The following is a 26,477-nucleotide window of genomic DNA, read 5'->3' as shown; positions in this document are numbered from 1 at the left end:
GAGAGATGTTTAAAGATGCTGTAATTAAAAGTAAAGAGTATGAAATGGCATGGACTGGGATATTCACAACACAAGTAGATGTTATACATGAAGTGGAGATATTTATGCCAGTCTGAATATCGTCTGTAAGATAGAACTAAAAACACAAATGCACAATTTTGCTTCACAATCTTAATTAGATTCAATAATGTCTGAATAGCATCTGATATGTAATATAAGGAAACCTTAATATTATATTCAAGAATATAAACTTATATAAAAGTATTTCCATTAGTCCAATAAACGTTGAACATAATGAAACCATCTGTCTGTACGAGCAAATGATGACATTCCACAGTCTTGTTTTGTTGAATATCCCATGATTGTTTTGGGGGATCTCTTAAACCTTCTGAAGTCCTTCATCAATTGCCTTTCCATTTAAACAGAGTGTACTATTTTGCAGATTATCTTTGGTCGCCTCATCTTGACTAAGTGCTGGTGTATCCTCATATCTCCTGCGGTAGAGCATTCGGCAGATCACTGTGGTCAGGAACATTTCCATGATTAGAAGTTGCTGATTCATGTCTGAAACAAAAATTACATTCACAGACTATAAGAGTTAGGATGAATTATAGGCAATGGGGGTTGTACTTCCATATTGCTAGACTGTAAATTAAAGTACACATTCGGGTTTTAAACCAAATAGCAAAGGGTAGAGAAAAAGAAAAAAAACACACGAATGATGAAAACATATCATTATAAGATCTCAATCTCCATCATTCTACCGACAGCCGTAGATGCATATTAGATGCAGTGCAAGGGAAATTATGTTTAACCATAGTTTTTCTCTCCATGCTTGCTGAGTGCCCGGGCTTTTTCTGGTGTGATGGAAAAGTTAACTTTTTGCTCTGAGTCACTTAGATGTTTCTTCTTGCTGTTCCAATTCCCTTCCTGCTATCTATGCATTGGGATCCCATAGGTAAGCAGTGTATATGCCACCCATACAATTAGTGACTGTCAGGGGCAGAAATAGAAAATTCTGGGCTCCAAAAAAAACTTTTGAAAGGCTGTATGAAAAAACTTTCTGACAGTGAGGGGGATCAATGAGTGGAACAGGTTACTATGGGAGGTGGTGAGTTATCCTTCAATGGAAGTGTTCAAACAAAGGCTGGACTGACATCTGTCTGGGATGATTTAGTGAATCCTGCACTGTGCAGGGGGTTGGAGCCGATGACCCTGGAGGTACCTTCCAACTCTACCATTCTATAATTCTATGAAAACTTCCACTACGGCCTTGACAATGGTGAATAATGCAGATAGCTTGGATGGGAAAAATTGCACTGAGAAGGCAGTGTTGGTGGTGGAGGTCCCCTAAGTCCCCAATAGAGTGGAGGCCCAAGGGCACATGCCCTTTTACATCTCCCTATAATCCACTCCTAAGGATAAGAACCTTTTTGTGGTGGAAGGCAGGAAGTGTTGTCATGTGGCCAAAGAAGTTCTTGTGACATTTTTGTATCATTGTATAGCAAATGTAAGAGTTCATATTTAAAGAGAATCTGTCACTTAATTTTAGTTCTATAAGCTAAATTTTTGGGCTAAAGTAGGTGACCCAATGAGTCCAGGGATGTAAAATTAGAATGGGCGGATTACTTAGCAGCACTGCTCAATGCACTGAGTGGTGGCTTCCAGTGTTGACACCAGGGGAACGACGGGGGAGGTAAGTAAAATACTAATGTCCCCGGACTTAATTGGTCACCTTAGCTTGTAGGGCTAAAAGGGCTTAAGGATCTATACATGTTATAATATTTGGCCAACTACTCTATATAAGCTGTAAAACTACAGTGTGGCAGGTTTACTGTAAAATTACATTTTTCAAAACTGGTAAAATATTTACTGTTAAAATCTTAATTTTTATTACAGATTCATTATTACTGTATAATGGTCATTCAACATAAAATATTAATTGGTTCTAGGACCACCATCCTTTTTGGAAATATTGAATGCTGAAAACTAGAGATGAGCGAGTATACTCGCTAAGGCACATTACTTGATCGAGTAGTGCCTTAGCCGAGTATCTCCCCGCTCGTCTCTAAAGATTTGGGGGCCGGCAGGGGGCAGGGAGTGGCGGGGGAGAGTGGGGAGGAACGGAGGAGAGATCTCCCTCTCTCCCGCCCGCTCCCCGCCGCAACTCACCTGTCACCCGCGCCGGCCCCCGAATCTTTAGAGACGAGCGGGGAGATACTCCGCTAAGGCACTACTCGCTCGAGTAATGTGCCTTAGCGAGTATACTCGCTCATCTCTACTGAAAACCATAACTCTATAGATAAACTCCTAACTGGTCCCGAAGCCCCCAAATGTCAACCAAAAGTAATACAAATGAATGTTAAAGGGAACCTGTTACCAACCCCTCTTTCATTGAATGATGTGGAGATGTGTTCCAAGTGGCTCACACGCTGCTAAATGGTACTAATAGGCATTAGTACCAAGTAGTAGCTTATGCAAAATGATAGCTCAAATGCCATCTTTTGAGCGATCATCTTTGTGGTGTAAATGCACCTTTAGAGCAATTTCTATAATAAGGACAGGAGTTTCTTCCGGGTCCTATACTGTACAAACAGTATAACAGAAAAAAACTAAATCCACCCTCACCTGGTGTCTAAAGGAGCAGCTCATCCTGGCACAGGTAGAGAGCAGTACAGGATATGTAGTACTGTACTGTACTGTAAAGAGGTGCTACTAAAGTGGCTACTAAAGATACCTAAAGTGGCGCTGCATGATGTATCTGTAACTCAGAAATCCCCAACCATTTGCTCGGGAGCCACATATAGCTTGTGAAGACCGGTGAATAGGCGCAACACTCTAGATTTGGTAGAAATAGGAGGTTATGGATAGAGTAGCGAAGAATTTCTCTTTTTATTGAACAACATGCAATGCCAGCTGGGTACTGGTGTATCTTGTCTCCACCGAAATGATGGGTCGAGACATGGTTTGGCAGTCCTGAGTTGAAGGACATGCCCCCAGCGGCTGGTTGGCTGGCGCAGACGTGCCCTCCTGAGCTCGACCTCCTGCCTCATCCTCACGGCCGTCACACACATGTGTGGGGCCGACCCTTAAGCTGAGGCCGCTTCTCCTGCTAGCGGCCAGGCCCCCCCGCACAAACAGCGTGTTCACTCCGGTGCTCATCACCAACAGCAGCTCCTGTCAGTGCTGTGCAGAGCCGGCCAGCACAGCACCACGGTGGGTGGCCAAACACAGCTGTCAGTGCTGCTCCTGTCCCCCCCGATCAGCCGGCCCAACTGGCAGTCTCATCTCCACCCCACACCTCCTGTCACCCTAATCAGCCAGGCCCGCTGCCAGTAGTCTCCTGGGTGTCCTCCGCTGCCGTCCAATGCTGTGCCTGTGCGCTCGGCATCAGGGGAGATGCAGGAGGACCGCAGCACAGTGCCGGCCGTACTCACAGCACTGCGGCCACAAGGGAGAGCGCCCAGGAGATCGGAGGGAAACTGCTAGTAGTATGGCAGCCAAAGTCAGAGAAGCCGACAGTGGGACACTTACAGGAGGCAGGAGGGTAACACGACAGCTGGGGAGCACACCTGCCTCTGTCAATCCACTGCTGGGGCATCTCCTGGCCCTTCCCTGCATCAGCCAATCCATTGGTGGGGGCGTCACCTGTCAGTGAGCCAATCCAACCCATGTATCCACCCGTAATTCTCGTGGAGACATAATAAACCAGTACGGTGCTTTAGTAGGTAACACTCTTATGTTGGATGTAAATGACTTAACATATAAAGGTTATTAACTGTTAAAATAAAGGTTACTCACATGAAGCTCTGGACGGGCCAGGAAGTGGTGGAACACAGGAAATAACACCCGTGGTACCAAGAATATTGATGATTGACGTCTGAAGTTGGCTCAGAATAACAATAAACTAAAACAATAGTAATACATTACATCAATTTCATGGCTAGCATCCTTGAATATACAGTACTTTAATACTAAAACAAGTAATGCATGATATGATATAGATGGAATATAGATCTAGGTTGCTGTAAATTCCTTGACTGTCCATAAAAGTAGGGGACTTTTTTCCAGTGTTCATGGGAAAAAAAAGAAGACTCCATGATTTTGTGAAGCTGGAGGAGCTTTTGCAGATTATTGCATTTGTAATTAACATTATTTTACACATCTCAATATAGGCTGCTAATTCATTTATAGCAGGACTCTGAGCTATAGACATTTTCTTTACGATTCATTATGGCTTTCCAATGTGTCCTTGAAAAATGTTACCATGTTTCCCCTGAAAATAAGACCCTGTCTTATATTAACTTGTGCCCCAAAAGAGACACGGGGTCTTATTTTTGGGGGGATGTCTTATTAATACTTACCTAGCAGCCACTTTACAGGAGCGGTCCAGGTCCCTCCCGCTGGCCTGCAAAGTTCCATAGCTCTGCCTGGCTTCCTGACAGAACCGGCTGCTGACAGAACATCACTTCTTGTTTGTGGCGTTCATAAATCCCACCACTAGGAAGCAATGGCTCTGCAAGGCCAGCGAGCACTCCTCTCAGCCAAGCAATGCAGCACTCGCTGAACCAATGCAACAGCTGTGATTGGCTGAGAGTAACACTACTTCCAGCCAATCACAGCCATAATGTTAGTTCAGCGAGCGATGCATTGATTGGCTGAGAGCAGCGCTCGTTGGCCAAGGAGAGCCATCGCTTCCTGGAGGTGGGACTTATCACCACCGCAACCAGAAAGGGATGTTCTATCGGTGGCCGTGGAATGCAGGAAGCCTGGCGGAGCTATGGAACTTTAAAGACCAGTGGGAGGGACCCAGACCGCACTGCTAGGGAAAGTATTCATTTTCTTGATATAGTCTAGCTAGGGCTTATTTTGGGGTAGGGCTTATATTTCAAGACTCCCCAAAAATAGCCCAAAATCAGGGTAGGTCTTAGGATCTGATGTTACTTACTGTGAGAGCTGATCGCTCCTGTGCTGCAGGGACCCACCAATTCCTGCAGCCTGATATGGGTTAAACTAAGAGCTTCTGATTCAGGTACTGTTATCAGGACCTGAACCAATCAGGTCCCGATGACCGCACCCGAATCAGAGGCTGTTATAGCTATAGCTGGAACTTCCTTGAATCTGGAAGCAGCTACGTCTGAGAAAAGGAGGACCATAAATATACGACAGCTTAGCAGACTAACACACTACTAGCTGCTTTAAATTTACATGAGGTGGTCAAGAAGGGTTAATGAACTCTGAGGTTAAAAACGCAAAAAGAGGTACTCTGGCGGAGGAATAAAAATCCAATAAGCTTTATTCAAACTCTAATATAATCAAACATATGCGGCACACAGACTCCAGGTCCGGTGCTCTAGTGCCAACGCATTTCAAACCTTGCAGTTCTTAGCCATGCCCATGACTAAGGCCGATTTCACATCTGCATTGGAATCTCCAGCAGAGAGTTCCATCGTAGATCTGGCTCGAAATACTAGAAGAAAAAGCACTGCTTGCAATGCTTTTTCTTCCATCCAAAAGTTGGGCAGCTGGGTGGAAAGCGGATGGACCCCATTATAGTCAGCGGGGTCCGTCCGAAGCTGTTCAGTTTTGTCCAGAGACAGAACCATTTAGTCGTGGTGAATCCCCTTTCCTGCTACCCGAACAGAGCAGGAAATTGGAATCCCCAATGTAGGTGTGAAAGCACCCTAATCTGTATTCTAAGAACTCATTAGATCCTTGGCAGGAGTTTCTTTAAAAACAAAAAACAAAAAAAAAGGTTTAATCCATTATTCTGAGAAGTGAGTTTGGCTCCATGACAAACATTGTCATCAGTAAGAAATAGTTCTGGAAGTGATATTGTCATCTTAGCAGATGTTAATTAAAGGAAGTTGTGAAAGTTAAAACTCCATGTTGCAGATATGTTTGGACAAAAAATAAAACTTCCACATCTGCTAAAGGTATCAAAACTAAAAAAGTAGATCTAACTGTAAAAGGGAGTGTTCATTATTAGAGATGAGCGAGCATACTCTCTAAGGGCAATTACTTGATCGAGCATTGCACTTAGCGAGTACCTGCCCGCTTGGAAGAAAAGATTCGGCTGCCGGCGGCGGGCAGGTAGCGGCGGGGGAGAGCAGGGAGGAGCGGGGGAGAGCAGGGAGGAACGGAGGGGAGATCTCTCTCTCCCTCTCTCCCCCCCACACCCCCTGCTCACTGCCGCAACTCACCCGCCGCCGGCAGCCAAGCCTTTTCTTCTGAGCGGGGAGGTACTCGCTAAGGACAATGCTCTATCGAGTAATTGTCCTTAGCGAGTATGCTCGCTCATCTCTATTCATCATTCATCTTTCATACTGCAGGAGTCCTCATTTCATACTGTAGATTATTACATTCAATGCCTATGCTGAGGGTTTGGAGCTTTGTATCAGAAAATCTGAGCTGTAGCTTCTAGAAAGAAATGCTCTAAAATGAATTAGCCCTGAATTTTAGATCTCTTTAGATTCAACGAACAAAATGGTTTTGAAGGGCCAAATTGTTGACAGACACAAATTTGTTTCAGCCGTAATTACACAAGTTAAGAACTTCTAAGTATATTTGCATCTCTGTATCTCACCTGGTAACAGGCAAATTTTGGAATAATTTTTTTGTCCACTAAGGAAGGTCTGACAAGGTTAAACATGATTCCCACAGCCCAGAGCGCGGTAATAGTGATCACACCAACCAGTAGATTAATATAGAGTGTAGCTTTCTCTGCGCGTGACTGCAAAAGAACAGAGAACAAGAGTCAAGAAAGGTCAAGTCCTACAACATTACTGCATGCTGATGCAACTTTGACTAGTCTTTTCTAGCAGGACCTGTATGTATCATAAGTCTCTATCACAGTGCAAAGTCAACTGTCTATAAACAGAAATATATATTCCTTCTTCTTGCTTTTAATAGCAGAATGTTTCTCCTACAGTTATTTAGTTAGAAAATTAGCAACTTTTGTCAGATTGTCACTTACATGCCATATTTTGGTTAAGCAACAACTACCCAACAAGGTTCTTGACAAACAGCGTAGGATATAATAATTTAAGATATGGTCCTCTTAAAGAGGAAATACAGGCAACATGACATTCTAATGTGTCATAATACATGTGGGACAAGGCTCGAAACTTAAAAAACAATTCTTGGAAGCTATTGGTTTTTAAGCTGAAAACATTTGAGAACCAAATAAAATTTTTGGCCACCAAATTTACACAAAGGAAAAAAAATTATATCATTTTTATGTTATAATAAATAAGACTGAAGTGTCCTGCATTCCCCCCTGAAGTATAATTATACTCAGTCCCTTCCCCAGCATAATTATATTCATTCTCCACCTCGCTTGCAGTATAATTACATTCATCCGATTCCCCTACATACACTCTAATTACATAAAGTTACTGTCTGTGTACGAGTTATAAGCCTCACATCTCCCCATAGCCCTGCACGTGTGTAGACAAACCACTCTTCCCTCTCTTCTCTGCGCGAATCCTATCTTGGCAGCCAGCGCCGAGAAGATGTCACAAGATCCAGAAGCCGCGCGGATGATGCCCTTGCAGCTCCTGGCAGGTAGCTTTCCTATCAGGTGGGCAGGACATATGGCCATCTAGCAGACATGTTTGCTAAATGACTAATAAGCAACTCTTATAATACTCAGGTGGCAGGGCTAGTCACAGTCCCCTTCGCCATTACATGACACTAAAGGGATTGTATCACAAACTTTTCTCACCTATCCATTGAATAGTTGATAAGTCTACCCATCTACCCCACCCACCCTGAGAATAATGGACCCGTATACCCCTCTTGTCACCGCGGCAGCACTGCACCCCGCGCAGTGGCATCAGATTGAATGGTGTGGCGGTCACATGTGTACTGCCACTTGATTGATTTTAATGGGGCTGACGGAAATAGTGAGCACAAGCGACCGGCTATCTCCGGCAGGGCCACTAAATATGAATGCAGCGGCAACACGCATGCATGACTGCTGCTTCTTTCCATCTCCTCCTCATTGTGGGTGATGGAATGGCAGTGAGGAGGAGACAGAGACTGGGACACCTCTTCTCAGGATCGGTGGTGGCCTCCATGAGACCCTCGCAGTTCAGATTTTTTTATCGCCTATCTTGTGATATATCGCCTTCAAAATATTACTGCCTTATGTCACACAAGAGCATTTCACCCACATTAAATGCCAGCATAGGACTACAACTTTTCTACTCCCTCTGCAGGTGTGCATCTGTGGAAACATTGGTGAGGCCAGCTCAGGACTATACTTCCACTGTACCACACAATAGATTGCGGACCAATATAAAGAAACATAGCTGTTTCTGTCTGGATGCTGTGTGTTGGAGGGGGAGCTTAGCATATAGAACAGCTAACCGGTCTGCTGTTCATGAAAGTCATAATGCGCTGTATGCTGGAGACAGAAGTTGACATACGGTGCACCATAGAGATCTGCTGTTTCTCTACGCTGGGACACTGTGTGTTGGAAGTGGATTTAACTGACTTGCCTAGCGTGCAGCACATCTGTTAGATACAGGGGGAAGTTTTCTTAAAGTCAGAACTTAGTGCTGCGGGCTAGTGGCAACAAAGTTGTAAATTCTTGTCACCACTTGAAAATTTGTAGATGCATTAGTGACCATTTTAGTCACCATCTGCAGTCCTGTAGGATAAATCACATTAGCGAACTTTGATCTCAAACCACCATTGATTTCCAATTTAAAAGCTATCTAGAGCAGTGTTCCCCAACTCCAGTCCTCAGGGACCGCCAACAGGTCATGTTTCCAGGATTTCCTCAGTATTGCACAGGTGATGTAATTATTGTCAGTGCCTCAGACATTACCACAGGTGTTCTTACCATAGGATATCCTGAAAACATGACCTGTTGGTGGTCCCTGAGGACTGGAGTTGGGGATCCCTGATTTAGAGGATATACATTGGATTTCCCAACTGAGCATCCCCTTCTCCAGAAGAAACCACCCAGACAATCAGCTGATTGCTGAAATCCATGACACTAACATGTATAGAAGGCACCCTTTGGAGCCTCCATCATAGATTCCATCATATTTGCCAGACAAAAATAATGCAGCTTGCAGAGCTAATTTTTATTAGTAAAATGATAGATACCATGACAAAACCCAACAAACTCCATTATAAGTCAGTGGATTACATCGGGCGTAATTTTTTTCCATCATGTGATGAATCTGGTTCTCTGTCATGCTCTATTTTCTGCTCTTGTGATGGAATAGAAAATTGGAAATGAGAATATGTTATGATGCCAGCCTCATGAGAAAACTTTTGAAAACGTTGGCTGGTTCGCCGAATTTCTGCAAAAAGTTTGGTTTGGTCCAAATGAATTCTAACCAAACCATAACTTCACCAATACCCCTGAAAATGCTGTGTAACCCTGTCTAAGGGTCATACAAGCCCTGTATAACACTTGTAGGTCACCTAGGAGTGTATCTCAGTACTTTTAAACTGTTTAAGGCAACGTTAATGAAGACAAAGAAGGGGGGGGGGGGAAAGAAGGAAAAAAATAATTTTCCCTCGCTTTCCTTTGTTTTCTTCTTATTTTTCCTTCTGTTTTCTTCTTCTTTTTTCTTTTTCTTCCCTTTCCTACTTCTTCTTTTTCCTAATTTTTATTTTTCTTACCCTTTCTCTTTTTACTTTTTCCTTCATCTGCTTTTAGTGGATCAGCCAAGACGAACCACCCAAGATTCAGGTTCTTGATGTGTCGAACTTTACTAAAAATTTGGCGCGGCAAGAACTTGAATATTGGGTGGTTCATCCAACTTAGTAAAGTTCGACCCAAAATAGGGTTTGAGTATTTTTGTTCGCTCAACACTAGCTATCCTAAGTTGTTACTACCATGGAAAGCTCATACCAAGTCTGCCAGTGGAGGAGCAGCTTCTTCTAGCAGTTTTCTGCTCTGGCTTATAGACAAGGGTTTGCATGGAAAAACTATGCAAATGGGTTGTTTAGTTGAAGATATCCCCTCACACCATTTCAGTGCTGCTCTTATATTTTTCTTACGTCAAGTCTGACACCACACATTCTCAGCACATTGTAATTGGTTTGAATGTCCCCTTATTGAGTGAGATTTTCAGTAGCAATCTCTGAGCAAAGAGCTTTAAGATGTTTATCACAGACTTTACAAATGTGATGCGCTCACATGTATTGATGACATATGGGGACATAATGTTGACTGCATTTCTCTTTTAAAGTGGTTGTCCAATCAAAACTAATTGACTAGAGAACAATTGCAGTAATTGAGGCAAGCAGAGTAAAGGTACTCACACACCTTCAAAAGCTGTTGGCAGACGCTGTTTCTCTTATTAAACTTATTATGTCGGCAGCCTGAAGGAAATGGGTAGATGCAATATATCCTGAATTTTCACAGTAACATTACAATACTTACATCACCAAGGGCATATGTTCCATTAGTCCAAAGCACGACTGCCAAAAACATAAGTATTGGCCTAATTAAAGCAAACTGAAAAGTCCCCAACTTCAGGATAAATAAAGTGCGACTGGAAAATGGAAAATGAAACCAGAATATTATTTTTATGTTTTTTTTAACATTATTCTTATCTATAGTTTCCTGTTTCTTAACATACTTTATAACTTTATATCTTAGTTTGAAGATAGTCAAATTAAAATCACAATCACAGACAGAAATATCAATTATTATTCTGAGTGATAACTACATTATCTATCATAACATAGTGATATACTGTATATCATGGTAAATATTGGAGCAGATTTACTATTTCTGTCTAATAGATTGACAGGTCACTCTCTATACAGAATCAGGGAGAAACCTGTAAATCTAGTTGATCCGAGAGTGGAGAGGCTAGCAAGGCCATATCCCTATGACTCTGGGCCCAGTTCTAATTTTCAAAGTATTTTTCTCTGAAACACAACTGCATTTATAGGGTTGTACTGTACATGCCTGCCCTGAATTCATGCTGCCTAACCATTCAGATTATATTTAAAGAGAACCTGTCAGTGGGTTCATGCTGCCCGAACCACAGGCAGCATGAACCCAGGTAAGGGAAGCCTGTTGCCCCAATGGGTGTTTCAGAATAAATACACCTTGAAGTTTGGTCAGAGCTGAGCTCCGAGTCACAGAAGTGGGCGCACTGGCCTCTCTCCACTCACAACATGTAGACTAACAGTTCTCTCCCTATACACAAGCGGGTAGAGGAGCTGTCAGTCTTCATGCCGAAGGCAGGGAGAGGCCTGCATGGTCCGCCACTTGACTCGGAGCTCTGCTTAAAGTCGCAGGTTCTCTTTAAATGTAGTCTACTATGTAAAGATCTTTTTTTATAGTTGCATGTGCATAGAGATATTTGGGGTCTTCAATAGATTCTTTTTTGCATATAAACCACATGTACAATATTGTAATATTCCGATGACCATTTTGAATCATTGTACAGCAAAACGGATTATTTCAACATATTATAGACCAACCTGTTGATGTCTTTCCTTGGGAAGCACACGCAGCAACAGCACAATGGACCTGTGTGGAGTTTAAGCTTTTTACTTTCAAACCTCTTAAGGAATGCCTTTTTACCGCCACATTCAGTCACCAACATCTGCTGAAATTTGTGTATGAGTACGGCCAGAAACCTGATAGAGAAGAGATGATGTTGATTAGTCCGTCCCATTCTGCCATAGTTATATCATGAATCATGTGAGAAGTAGTATTTTATGAAAATGCCAATTGTGCTTTGGTATCTATCTGTTGGACCCCGGAATGACGTCTTTCATAATAACATTACATTAGTGCAGTAGCTAACCTCTGCTGGCTGCTCTGATGCCTCATGTTATCTTATAGCCAGAAAACCCCCATTTAATATATCAGTGAGGCTACATTCACATGGGCGAGAATTGGGCGAGAATCTCGCGCACGTTGGATATCATGCTCGCCCGTGTGAATCCGGCCTTGCAGCTGCTCCAAAGGAGGAATTTCACAATTGTTGTGCATTTAAATGAACTCTTCTGATCCCAGTAAGGCATCGATTATGCTACGTTTGGCCATCCAGCACTGGTTTCATTTCAGCTTTCTATCCTTAATACAGAAAACTGGTTGGGCGTGGAAATCAGGATTGAACCTGGATGGCACTATGTGGGAAAAAGTGAGATGCAGACCTCTTTGGTCTCCATCTCACACTTAGGCCAAATGCACACGGGCGGATTTGATTTGCAGAATCCGCACGGATCACCCACACGGAAGATCCGAATTTCAAAGTGCCCATAGGGAAGCATTGGCACCCGCAACTGAAATAAAGTATGAGGACTTGATTTGCAGACCGTTTGGTGCGGAAAACAAAACGCTGCATGCTCCATTTCAGTGCGGATTGCGTGCATACGGGCTCAATAGAAGACAATGGGTGCGGACGATCTACAGTGTATCTGCAAATACAATTGCGGATGCATTGTGGATTTGAAAGTTAAAATTAATTAGGGAGGTGGGGATTTTTTCCACACGGATGATCCACAGTGCATCCGCATACATCCGTGCGGAAAAACCACTACATCCGCAAATGGTTTCCGGAGGAATCCGATCCACCCATGGACATGAGGCCTTTCCATCCCTGTCAGTCTTTTAAATTGAAAAGAAGAGTACACTGCATGGTTTACCCCAGTAAAATGGTCTGTTTGCCCGGGGTGCCACGAAAAGGATCCAGTGGATCAGCTGATTGCTCTGCTTACCGCATTTTAAAAAAAGGTTTATGTCTGATGAGACAAATGCACTAACTACAGTATTCCCACATGTGATGGAGCGTCTAATACCTACACAGAGGCAGTAAAGTCTGTAAACATTGTACTTCTAGGAATCCACATTCCAACACAGCAGGTAATTGCAATTATCTGTAAAAGAAGAGGAGAGACTGAAACATATTTATTAATTAATAGTAAATCTAATTAGTAGTATATTGATTGTCTCATAACTGTATTCTATCACAAGAACATGACAGCTCTCCTGACCTAAAATAACAATGTTGGAGCAATTTATCTCTGTATTGTGGTGTTCCTCTGCTATTCCGCCTGGAAATAAATAACTAAAGTGACATCTGGCTGTAAGCATTCTCCTAGTCAATTGGACATGTCCCTACAATTCTGACGCCAGGATTGCTGATCACATAACCATTTAGACCTGCCAATTTCTTGTTTAAACAAGCAAATGATGTCAAGCGTTCGCTCGGCCAGCCTCTGTATACAGGTAGATACATCGTTGGCTCGTTCAAATGAGAAATTGTTCAATCGTTCACATTCTCTGTACAAGGACTCTCACACAGACATAGCGATTTTTGGCCGCCCATATCAAGGCCAAAAATCACATGAGGGAAAGAAAGCCAAAACCACGTTGCGGTTATAGCTCCCGTTTTCTTGCCTATTAAGATGGCCGGGTGCCGAATATATACGCCACAGCCCGGAATTCTGTCGGCCGGGGTAGAGACTTTAGCGCTGCTAAAGTCTCTCCCTCTCACTTCCCTACCTCCCCATCCCTTTGCCGGCTGATCGCGGCAATAGAAGCCTATGGGATCTGCTGGTAAAGAGAAGGGGAGGGACTTTAGCAGTGCTTGCCATGTTAAATTCCTTCCCCCTCCCTAGCGAGCCTATGGGAGCTGCCGGCAAGGGGAGGTACTTCAGCAACAAGAGCTGCTGCTAAACTCCCTCCCCCTCCCCTTTTCTGACGGCTCTCATAGGCTCCCATAGTAGTCTATGGGAACCAGCTACATATTCTGGCAAAAAAATAGGACAAGACCTATCTTTTTTAGACACGCTTAAAAACGGACGGCTGGAATGCGCACCATATGTGGTATAATTTCCAGATGGCTGATTTTACACGGAGAATTGTCCACCTGAATAAATGCATTGGAATCCAATTCTTTCAGATGGTCGTAAACATTTATAAGCAAAACTGTCTACTCTATGGACAGCATGTCAAAGAGCAGATTGGTAATAGTTTTGTGGGAAAGACTCAGTATAACTGTATTTTTTTTTTTCATTTTAATCCCTGCTCTCTTTGTTTGGGGGTCCAGTGGGCGGTCTCACAGCGTTCTCTATATGTGTATACTTACAGAGACTGCTGACAATCACTAATTACAATCGCCCGTTGGACTTCTAAACATAGAATAAGCATAAATGAATGAATAAATTACAAGTTATGCTGAATATTTCCCACAAAACTATATATCAGTCTGCTGGGCTCCTCCTGCCCAATATGGTAATATTCTACCTGCAGATCAGATACCACATTCGATGTGACACATTCCCTTATGTATGTATTAGAAAATACAACTACAGTGATCCCTCGCTATATCACGGCTCAATGATTGCGACTTTAGATAAACTATATATAATTCCGTTTTCGCTGTTTTTTGCTAGATCGTGGAATTTTGCGGTACATACAAGAAATACAGTACATCACTAGCTCTTGCCAACGTGAGATTGTACACGGCACACTATTGGCTGATGGAATGTGTTGCATATGGGGCGCTGATTGGCTCATTGATCGTAGCATCAGTCTGTTTGTTCACTTTTGCAATTGTTTGCCAGGTTGATTTAATATAACGATGCTACTTTGCGGATTTTTCACGTATCGCGGGAGTCTCTGGAACGTAAGCCCTGTGATAGATGAGGGATCACTGTAATTTGATTTCTCTTTCCAAGTACTTATATTTTTGGGAAGCTTATTTCCCTTTTTCTACATAATGTACTGTTAAATGCCTTGTCGGTACATACCGGTGCAGCAGCATTTACCCAGATAAGTATTGCCTTCTTGGTGCCGGATATTTTCCTGTACATGTAGTATGCTTCTTCTAAGAATACCAGGGTAGTGACTAGCGTCATAAATGTTAAAATAGCAAACAGCAGAATTCCAGTGATTTCCAGCTCTGGAGGAACAAGTGATAAAAATGATTTGCAGCGCAGTGGTAAAGTGAGGCAACTTGTATCCAAACTGCTCAGTCAAACTTTTTACAATCTGGCATACAGTATGATTGCGTACCTACTGCACAGTCGTGAGCTGGAGAGAGGTCAGTCAATCTGCAATCATTTTATTACCTTGTAAGATGTTACTGTAACATTTTGTAGACTGTATAGTTTTATAGGCATATTCTATCTATCTCACAGGTATGTTTTGTAGAACTACAAGTGTCGTCAATCTCCTGCATGTATAATGTGAGAATGAACATTAGCCAGAGATTTACGCACCACAGAACTGATACAGGACATTGTGGAGATGAGAAAAAGCTGATCAAGATGGCCACCTCTTCCTCTTAACCAGCACATAGCTCCTCCCTCTTGACAGTTGCTGTAAAATTAGCAAATTATGGGATGGAAGAAAGAGTAGCTTGCACGTCTGTCCTAGGATGGGGATTAAAGTTTTATGAAGCAGTCCAGGTAACTGACTCACATTTTTATTTTACAATTAGCCACTACACCACTTTTTTATACGCCAATTGCCATGCACTGTCTGGACATATGCGTGCACAATATGCGCTACAATACAGCATGCTGCAATTTTTTTTCTGTGCCTATTTGCACAATTCATGTAAATGGCAATATGGTAGACTATGGGAGATTGGTACACTGTATTACACACGCAAAACTTGCACACGGACAATAGTGATGAGCGAACATTTAAAAAAGTTCAATTTGACCGGTTCAACAGATTTTAACAAAAAGTTCAGTTTGATCCAAATTAGTTTGAAGCCAATCTTGACCAATACCGCTAAAAGTGGTGTCTAAAACTGTGTAAGGACAATAAAACTACTTTTCCTCTTAGTGGTTAGCACTGTTGTCATGCAGCACTGGGGTCCTAGATTTGCATCTGACCAAGGGCTTCAGCTGCATGGATGCTTGCGTAGGTTTCTACAAATATTCGTACAAACTCTATGCAGAGGTTGTCCTTGGTCAGATTTCAATTTAGGACCCCAGTGTTGCAAAACAAGAGTTCTAACCAGACTCACGGCAATCAACTGATTGGGTGGCTTGTATTTATGTAGGGATTGTTCACTTGGGAAAATATTAATGTATCTGTCACAACAGTTTGATTAAAAATTCGGTTTTCCAGCCCAAAAAAAGAAATATAAATTATATAACCATTACAGAATTCTTGGGAATTGGTGTTTTACAAATGGAAGCAATCCAGTGACAAAGCATTAACTGGTTTCTGGTTGGGAATGATTAAAGCACAGTATATATTTATTTGCGGTTGGAGTTTTTCAGCCCTGCTATATGTTATGTAACGAAAAAAAATGAAAATGTATTGCTTTCATCCACTCTTTGATATTGGTATCTAAATTGAGAAAGCATATCTCGAGTAGTGAGCACATCACACATACATGTATCGTAAGGCAATGCTGTGAATATTTATTACATGTAATAGCTGGTTATTGATATTGAATGAGGAGTCTGAGAAGGGTTAAAGTTGAGTTTTACATGTGTCAGTCACCTTTAACAAAGCTGAAGAACACCATAAAGAGGTGCGGCAGTGGGTTCTTCTGTCCTTGCAGGTTATTTACCTTTTCTTCTTTCTGCCTACGTAAAGCTAAATCAGTGCCAGTTGTATCATGGTGGATTTGGTGACTCTTTCCATTCAGAGTTTAGCAGAGTGGATTATATTAAGGATATAACTTTTTCTGTTCTGAGAAATCAGACTCCATGACATGTTCTGCAGTGACACGTGTGTCAGTAAATGCAAAGCCCTACATCACGCACTCTTCGCTGTTTAGTCTATATGCAGCCCGTTTGAGTCAATATGTTAACAATCGTTAGAATAATAGGGTGTAGGTATTAAGGTCCCTTTACACAGGAAGAGTATTATGTGACTAATAGCTGGAAAGAGCGGATTCAAATGATAGTCGTTCAGTGTAAACATGGCCACTAATGAACGATAAGTTGCTAGTCCTCAGCATACAGGGGAAGAACATAGACCGGCGCTCAGGGGTATATCCAAACACAATTGCGTTCTATGACAGGATCACCGACTGAACTGATCAGGGAAATGCAGTGGATATAGTATATTTTGACTTTAGTAAAGCATTTGGCAAAGTATCTCTTAACATACTCATATTCAAAAAATGACCAAATATGGGATTGACAAGGCAACTGTGAGTTGGATTCACAACTGGCTGAGTGATCGTACTCAAAGAGTGGTCATAAATGGCTGCACATCCAAGTGGAAGAATGTATCAAGTGGGGTACCACAAGGCTCTGCCCTAGGCCCAGTGTTGTTCAACATTTGTATAGATGATCTAGAGGAGGGAATTGAGGGGAAACTGATCAAATTTGCCAATGATACAAAGAAAGGAAAGATAGCTAACACTAGGGAAGAGAAAGAGAGTATTCAAAAAGGTCTCGACCTTGAACACTGGGCGGCAACTTCCCTGTTTACTTGAAAATAACACCTACCCTGAAAATAAGCCCCACTCTGATTTTTCAGGATTTTCAGGGAGGCTTGAAATATAAGCCCTACCCAGAAAATAAGCCCTAGCTGCATTGCAATAAAGGGGTTTTCCAGTGAAATACTATTGATGACCTATCATCAGGATAGGTCATCAATAGTTGATCATCCGGGGTTCGCTGCTCGGGCCCCCGACTGACCAGCTGAGTGGGTGCATGCTGTCAGTGCTGTAATAACACAGAGATTAGAGCAGAAGCCTCAGTGCCAGCCTCCGTGTAGTGGCCAGCACTTGTAACTGCAGGCACGGCTCTCATTGAAATCAATGAGAGCTGTGCCTGCAGTTACAAGCGCCGTCCACTACATAGGAAGTCGGCGTGGAGACTTCCACTCCAAATACACAGAGGTCAAAGCAGAAGCCTTTGCGCCAACCTCTTTATAATGGCTAGCGCTTCTAACTGCAGGCATGGCTCCTACTCCGACTTCTGTGCTATTGCGGTGCTGACAGCATGCGCCCGCTCAGCTGACTGGTTGGGGTCCTGATGATAGATTATTAATAGTATTTACCCCTTTAAAGAAAACAAAAAGGAATACATTACCTAGCAGGCTCGTCCAGGTCCCTCTGGACCTTCGATGCTCTTCTTGCAGTCCTCGACTGCCCACAGAAGATGACGTTCCTTGCACCATTGTAGACGGGCATTGCGCTTCATGATGGACGTCTTGAGAGCAGCGGCGTGCCCCATATATCCAATAGTGTGCAGTTTCTGTTGCAAACTATAGCTGGCACCTCCAAGGGTCTGCATCTTATGTAGCATGGTTTATACATGCTAATAACACATGATCTATTCTACTGCTAGGCATGTCCAAATACTTTTAGTAGGATAGTGTAGAGAACATTGATGGGGTGTAGATATAATAAAATGATATGCACATGTTTTCAACTATTTTATTTGTTAAGCCAATCAAAAACTAGAAATTAGGCAATTTTTTTTCGTGTTTTCATAGTTTGGGTGCCTACCCACTTGCGATTTTTTTTCCTGTGATGTTTTGCGTTTTTTCTCAAGAGCAATTAGTATAGAATGTGTTCTTGTCCATCTGGGGTTTTTTTTCCGTTTCGTGGGGTTTTTTCACATAGGAACTGTCAGTTGCATATGTCTCCTTATTTTTCTCTTAATGCACCCATGATTGTCAATGGAGGGCTGCAAAAAACGCCGCGAAAAACGCGCAAAAACGCGTGAAAACGCCGCGTTTTTCACGCGCGAAAATCGGCAGCGCAAATGGGTAGGCGCCCTTAGAGTGCAAAAAAAAACCTTGAGTCTAATGTGATACTATCATCATATGGTGTTCCATTTCTTCTGCCCTCTCTTCTTGCTACCCAACAAACACTAGAAGACAGGGCCAATCCTAAAGGTAGGTAATCAATAGTTTCAGAGGTGGACAACCCCTTTAACTACTGTATCTGCTATTGAGAATACATTTGTTGTTTTATGGAGTTTGTTTTCCACCACCCTGCTGCCCCCCACCCACACCTCTATATCCTGCTAATACTAGTAACTCACTCTGTATGTGCAAGTAGCAGAATCCCAGTGTTATTGTCAGTACATCTACCATGAAAACTGCTGCATGTGTTAGAGTCCATTATCATACATTATTTGCTTAAAAGATTTGTTGGTTTTTCTGTACTGTGAGGCATAATAATGTCTTCATTTCTATTATTTTGCATAGGTTGCAGCACTACCGGGGCACCGTAATGACATCACTGAATGGCTGTGATTGGCTCATCGAGCGCCGGCTGTGATTGTCTGCTGGCGCTCGATAAGTCAATCACAGCGCTCGCTTTGCTGGAGGCGGGGTATTCAAAGCCCTGTCACCAGAAAGAAGCTGAAATGGCAGACGGGGAGGACACTGCAGTTTGACCATCGCGAGGCATCGGGACTCCGCGGACGAGGTGAGTATAAGCCCCCCCCCCCGAAAATAAGACACTGTGCCTCTTTTGGGACAAAAATTAACATAAGACAGTGTCTTATTTTGGTGAAACACGGTATCACCTATCATCAGTAGTTGATGGACGAGGGTCTGCCACTAAAGACCCTGTTGATTGTCCAATCGGTTGCTTGTCATCAATGGTCAGAGGAAGCAGGGGGAGTGCTGGCTTCACTGCTATTGAAATCAATGTGGGTGCTACACTGCCCCTATACTTTCTGATCAGAACAGGACAGGACATGACTTTCTGACCATTAGAGTGGCATTCCCATTGATTTCAATGGGAGTGAAGCTGCTGCATCCCCTGCTGCCTCTGACCATTAATAACAACATCTGGCCCACACTGGTCGATCAGCTGATGGACGAGGATAACAAGCATCAGACCGCCGTCCATCAACTACTGATGACCTATCCATAGGTTAGGTTATCAGTCAAAATAGACCGGAATGCCCCTTTAACTTTCAACTCTTTCTGAAAAGATCAAGGAGCTGTAATTCACTTCTGGTTATCAATCCTAAGACTGGTCATACAGATAAGAGAGCTTCCCGTCAAGCATCCCTTTGTTTGACAGCAATCTTCTGAACTGCCATACAAACATCTATGTGTCACTTGTGTGGGAAAGCTTACTGCAAGACAATAAGCTTAAAGGGGTTGTCCCGCGCCGAAACGTTTTTTTATTTTTTTTTTTGCATAGGCCCCCCGTTCAGCGCAGGACAAACCCAAGCGATGTGTTGAAATTAAAAAAAAAATTTTACTTACCCGAATCCCCTCTCTGCAACTTCTTCCTTCTTTTCCTCCAAGATGGGCGCCGGGATCTTCACCCATGATGCACCGCGGGTCTTCTCCCATGGTGCACCGTGGGCTCTGTGCGGTCCATTGCCGATTCCAGCCTCCTGATTGGCTGGAATCGGCACACGTGACGGGGCAGAGCTATGCGATGACGCGTAGAAGGGGGCGGAGCCAGAACGCCGCTCGTGCCCGGACCGACCAGAAAAGAGAAGACCCTTCTGCGCAAGTGCGTCTAATCGGGCGATTAGATGCTGAAATTAGACGGAACCATGGAGACGGGGACGCCAGCAACGGAGTGGGTAAGTGAATAACTTCTGTATGGCTCATATTTAATGCACGATGTATATTACAAAGTGCATTAATATGGCCATACAGAAGTGCTGAACCCCACTTGCTTTCTCGAGACAACCCCTTTAAGGTACCTTTACAAAGTATGATTGTCAGGCGCACAAGCGCCCAACGGCCGTTCCAACAACTATCACTCTTGTGCTTTTACGCAGGAGCGACAGTCTGTCAGAGAATGGAGGATTCTTGGGATTTCTTCTAGCCGCCCGCCTCCATTCACTGCAAACAGGCAGTCTCTCAGAGATTAAGCGACTCCTGTTTACACTCAGCATAATGTCGCTCACTATTTAATGGAATGTCTAGACTACTGAGCGACTTCTTGCTCAGTGCCCTGTCAGGGCCGTGTGCACACAAGTCAACAGTTGCCTATAATTGCTCATTTGAGCGATTATTCCGGTGACTATCAGCCTTTATAAAGGTATCTTAAGGCTGTGCATACACTTTAGAGAGCTGTCACCAGAATACTTGTTTGGCTGACAGCTATCCGTCCCAATTTCCCCATATACATGCACACTTGCCTCAGCTTGTAGACGTGTTCTCAATGGGGAAAGTGGAGTAGCCACTACCTAAAAACTCTCGTTCATTTGCTTTTACACCGAATGATGACTACTCATTAGTTGTTTGCCAAGATTTTGTTCATAGATGGGATCTGCAAATAAATTCATTCGAACAACTATCACTTTACAGCAGACAACTTTTAACCAACCAGCTACCAGTTTTTGTTAAACTGAAACTAAACAAACAGCGACTTATTGCTGGTCACCCTGTTGTTGGCAATGTGTAGGTTGAACGACTATTGTTTTGAATTTGCTCTTTCCAGTGATTACTTGGCCTATAGCAGTCCTGTGAAGGTACCTTAAGAGTCCATGCACATGACAGATCTGTGTGAACAGAACCTGTTGTTAAAGGGGCCAATCAGCCAATCACTAATGCGGATGTCTGGCCATGCTGAACTGACAGCAGGTTGGACGATCAGCTAATCAGCGTGGGTGTCAAGCAGCAGGTCCCTACCGATCTGTTATTGAATATTAACCTGACAATAGGTCATCAATAGTAAAAAGTGAAAAACCCCTTTAAGCACACAGAATCCCTGAAATTAGAATCATGCAGAGGTACTGGGAGATAGATAGGGCAATCTGCCACAAAGACCGGGATGATCGAACGGTGTGTTGTCTTTCTGGTGCTTGAGTTCGACACATCGCGGATTGGGTTGACAGATTACTGGGAGGGGCTGGTGAAGATCCAACGGTCATGGTGCACATTGGCACCAATGAACAAATTAGAGGTCAATGGAGGGCCCTCAAAAACGATTTCAGGGATCTGGGATCCAAGCTTAGGGTGAGGACCTCCAAGGTAGTTTTCTCGGAAATACTACCTGTACCACTAGCCACTTTAGAAAGGCAGCAGGAGCTCAGGGAGGTAAATAAGTGGCTCCAGAGTTGGTGTAAGAAGGAGAGGTTTAGGTTCCTGGAGAACTGGGTTGACTTTGCTGTAGGCTATACCATAGGGACGGGCTGCATCTTAATGGGGAGGGTGCAGCTGTGCTGGAAGAGAAGATAGCTAGAAGGCTGGAGGAGAGTTTAAACTAGGGACTGGGGGGAGGGCAAAAAGAGAAACAGGGGGTAGACAGTGTAGACAGCGACCTTGTACCAAGTAATGGGAATGGGGATTGAGTAGGGGGTGGGGTTAATACAGTTAGAACTGACAAAACAGCCAATAGTACCATTAGTAGCAAAATGAATATAAAGATCAACAACAACCATAGAAATTGTATTGCAACAGATGCAAAAAGTCTGATCGGTAAAGTGGGAGAGCTTAAAGTGAGAATGACTGATGAAAATTATGACATAGTGGGAATAACAGAAACATGGCTTGATGATAAGTGCGATTGGGCGGTGAATTTACAGGGTTAAAATCTCTTCAGACGAGACTGTGGGGAACAGAAAGGGGCAAGGGTTTGTCTGTATGTTAAATCATACCTAATGCCAAGGCTACGAGAAGATATAGGTGCAGGAGATAAAAGCGTGGAATCTCTGTGGGTATAAATACAGGGAGAAAAAAATAACAAAATCTTGATAGGGGTTTTCTGTAGGCCACCAAAAGCAACAGAAGAAATGGAAACTTTATTATTAAGGCAAATAGAAGAGGTGTCAAACTGCAATGAAGTAATTATTATGGGAGACTTTAATAATCCGGATATAATATGGGAAGATGAAACCTGCAAATCTCACAGGGGTGATAATTTCTTGAGAACAATTAAAGACAACTACCTTTCCCAACTTGTGCGGGAGCCGACTAGAGGGAGGGCTACTCTGGACTTATTATTAACAAACAAACCGGACCGAATCATAGGGGAGCAGGTGCAGGGACACTTGGGAAATAATGACCACAATATAATTAATTTCCAGCTTTCATTCAATAAGAAGCCTTATCAGGGAGCGACAAAAAAGTAAACTTTAGTAAAGCAAAATTTGATCAGCTTAGAACTACTATCGGTAACATTAATTGGAACAGCGTCCTCAAAATTAATAGTACTGACAACAAATGGGAAAAGTTTAAAAACATTATAATTACCTTATGTGAGCAGTTCATACCCTTTAAAAATAAAAGAACTACAAGTAGAAGGAAACCAATGTGGCTCGACAAGACTGTAAGGGGGGCAATAAATGAAAAGAAGAAAGCGTTTAAACTACTAAAACAAGAAGGCAGCAAAGAAGCGCTAAAATCATACAGGGAAAAAAACTAAATATGTAAAGAAAAGAACAAAATTGCTAAGGAGGAGGCAGAAAGATTGATTGCCAAAGAGAGCAAAAATAGCCCTAAACTATTCTTCAATTATACAAACAGTAAAAGGATTTGCACTGAAAGTACTGGCCCTTTAACAAATAAAGGAGAAACCATAGAAGACGATGAGGAGAGGGCAAATCTATTAAATAGTTTCTTTTCAAGTGTATTCACGAATGAAAAAGAAATGTCACACAAGATGCAGGGGAATAAAACGAACCCGCCGCTAAATTTTGCATGCCTAACACAGGAGGAAGTGCAGAGCTGGTTAAAGAGGATTAAAATCGATAAATCGCCAGGCCCTGATGGAATACACCCAAGGATTCTAAGTGAACTAAGTGACATGATAGCAAGACCGCCATTTCTTATATTTATGGACACTATAGAGACCGGGATTCTGCCAATGTGGTTCCAATAAACAAAAAGGGGTCAAAAAGAGAGCCTGGTAACTACAGGCTGGTAAGTCTCACTTCAATAATTGGAAAAATATTTGAGGGGTTTATGAGAGATGCCATTCTAGAATACCTCAAGGAAAACAACAGTATAACCCCTCATCAGCATGGGTTCAGGAGGGGTCGATCATGTCAGACCAATTTAATCAGCTTTTACGATGAAGTAAGTTCTAGGTTGGCCTGGGGAGAGTCTATTGATCTTGTATATCTGGATTTCTCTAAAGCATTTGACACCGTGCCGCATAATAGGCTGATATATAAAAGGAGACAGCTCGGACTGGGTGAAAACGTGTGTATCTGGGTAAAAAATTGGCTCAGAGATAGAAAACAGAGGGTGGTAATAAATGGATCGTACTCTGATTGGGCCACTGTTGCTAGTAGGGTGCCACAGGGTTCAGTATTAGACCCCATCCTGTTCAATATATTTATCAATGACCTGATAGAGGAACTGCACAGTAAAATATCAATATTTGCAGATGATAAAAAATTATACAAGAAAATTAATACAACGGAGGACAATGTGCAGCTACAAAAGGACCTAAACTTGGGGCTTGGGTAGAAAAATGGCAAATGAAGTTCAATGTTGATAAATGTAAGGTAATACACATGGGCAGGAGAAACAGATGTCCCCAATACACACTAAATGGGGTACTGCTAGGGAAAAGTGATATGGAAAAAGACCTGGGTGTACTCGTGGACTGTAGATTTAACTGGAGTAACCAATGCCAGTCAGCTGCTGCAAAAGCAAATAAAGTCTTGGGGTGCATTAAAAGAGGCATAGACGCAAGGGGCGAGAACATTATTCTTCCCCTATATAAGGCACTTCTCAGGCCTCACATGGAATACTGCGCACAGTTCTGGACACCGGTGCACAGGAAAGATGTTGCAGCGCTAGAGGGGGTTCAAAGAAGGGTGACTAAGTTAATAAACGGAATAAGAGGACTGGAATACCCAGAGAGGCTGTCTAAATTGGGATTATTTACCCTGGAAAAAAGACGGCTAAGGGGCGATCAAATAACTATGTATAAATACATTAGGGGACAATACAAGGATCTCTCCCATGATCTGTTTATACCCAGGACTTCGATGGTAACAAGAGGGCATCTTCTATGTTTACAAGAAAGCAGGTTTCATCACCAACATAGAAGGGGGTTCTTTACTGTAAGAGCAGTGAGACTGTGGAACCCTCTGCCTGAGGACGTGGTGATGGCAAAATCCATCAAGGAGTTTAAGAGGGAACTAAATGCCTTTCTAGAACGCTATGATATTACAAAATATAGAAATTAGGTGACCAGTGGGGTTGTTGATCTCAAATGTTGATCCAGGGATTATGCTGGCTGCCATTATGGAGTCAGGAAGGTTGCCTTCCTCTGGAGCAAAAAGGAAGGGGTTGAAACAGGCTGAACTAGATGGACATTGTCTTAATTCAGCCTAACATACTATGTTACTGAGCCTTATAGACTGTTAATAGTATCAGCTTTATACAACTTGGACATGTGTGTATGTGTGTGTGTGTGTGTGTGTGTGTGTATGAGATTGAAATGTCTCTTGGCAGCTAATCCTGATTCAGTCCCATCAATAAAATGCATTTTTGGCTCATCTGTAACAAAGCCACTTATTAACAGAATATTAGAGCAGCTCCTTGATGTTTACTTTAAAATATTAGTCCTTCACTTTATTCCAATAACCCAGTAATATGAGAAGCAGTCATTTAAATGATGAAAAAATAGGAATGTTACATATGTGATACAGGAGACCACTATGGGATGGGCAAAAGATCTTTACAGTTCCCTTTCCTATATATTTTCATTATATATTTACGTGCGGACTTGGGAACTTTAGCTGGGTTACACTTGTCTACCTCTCTCAATGACTCATCTGCTCATAAAGTCATTTATTTCTTCGTGAGAACAGAATATCTCTAAAGTAAAGTGTTAGGGTCATCTGGTGGTAACAGTAGCATAACATAACTACAAATGATCATTTTCTGCAATAAACTATTCTGAAAATACAACAATAACTGGTAAATTTATGCCTAAAACTTCCCCAAAGCAGAATAAATTGTACTTACGTTCAAGAATTTCATGTGAGTATGGTGCTTGTCTGGTTCTGCAGAGTGGGTTGAAAGGAGGTTCCGTTACGTTTGGGGTCACTGATGGCTCTTGTGTAACATCCATTTTTCCTGGATTTTCTGGAGATACTTCACTGTTTTCTCCCAGTTTCTTCTTACTTCTTGACTTTCTGTTGCTGTAACTAACAGGCTACAATTCTCTTTAGGACAGATTAGAATACAATGCTACTCTGATTTCTCTTTGTCTCCAAAGGAAGTCAGTGTTATCCAGTAGGCTGATCTTCAAATAGTTCAGGCACACCTTACAAAGTAGAAGTGCATTCTTCTGCTACTCAAGGCTTCTTATACTTCACTGTGCAAGTCTTAAAGCAAAGGCAAGTTCAGCTAAACATCAACCAAAGGATATAAAAAGAAGTTGTAAATCAGTTATCCAGGTGTAATAGACAAACCCAGGTTGTACCTGACTCACTTCAAAAGTACTAATAGAAGACGGGACAGATACAGTTACCAGGGAGACTTAATTACTACCAATGCACAGTCTTAAGTCAAATATAAAGGGGGAATTCCAGCTTTTCCTGTATGTAACTAAGGCTGCTTTCACACCTGCCTTAGGGCTCAGTTCAGGGTTTCTGCCTCTCTGCTC

At 42.6% G+C, this 26,477-nt stretch overlaps 1 protein-coding gene across 1 annotated transcript; it reads right to left on the bottom strand.

Annotated features, from left to right (window-relative positions):
• Positions 1-87: 87 nt before the first annotated feature.
• LOC136624677 (organic solute transporter subunit alpha-like) lies at positions 88-26,271 on the bottom strand. The gene is made up of 8 exons (XM_066598628.1): positions 25,835-26,271; positions 14,749-14,900; positions 12,797-12,870; positions 11,467-11,625; positions 10,412-10,523; positions 6,587-6,733; positions 3,802-3,907; positions 88-564 (listed from the first exon to the last, which is right to left on the bottom strand). Exons 1-8 carry the CDS (start codon positions 25,938-25,940, stop codon positions 380-382), a joined length of 1,041 nt encoding a protein of 346 aa, XP_066454725.1. The 5' UTR covers positions 25,941-26,271; the 3' UTR covers positions 88-379.
• Positions 26,272-26,477: the final 206 nt, after the last annotated feature.

The sequence above is a fragment of the Eleutherodactylus coqui genome, chromosome 4 (assembly GCF_035609145.1).
Source record: "Eleutherodactylus coqui strain aEleCoq1 chromosome 4, aEleCoq1.hap1, whole genome shotgun sequence".
NCBI classification, from domain to species: Eukaryota; Metazoa; Chordata; class Amphibia; order Anura; family Eleutherodactylidae; genus Eleutherodactylus; species Eleutherodactylus coqui.
The sequence above is the reverse complement of the archived record's forward strand: the minus strand, read 5'-3'. Positions and strand labels throughout refer to the sequence as shown.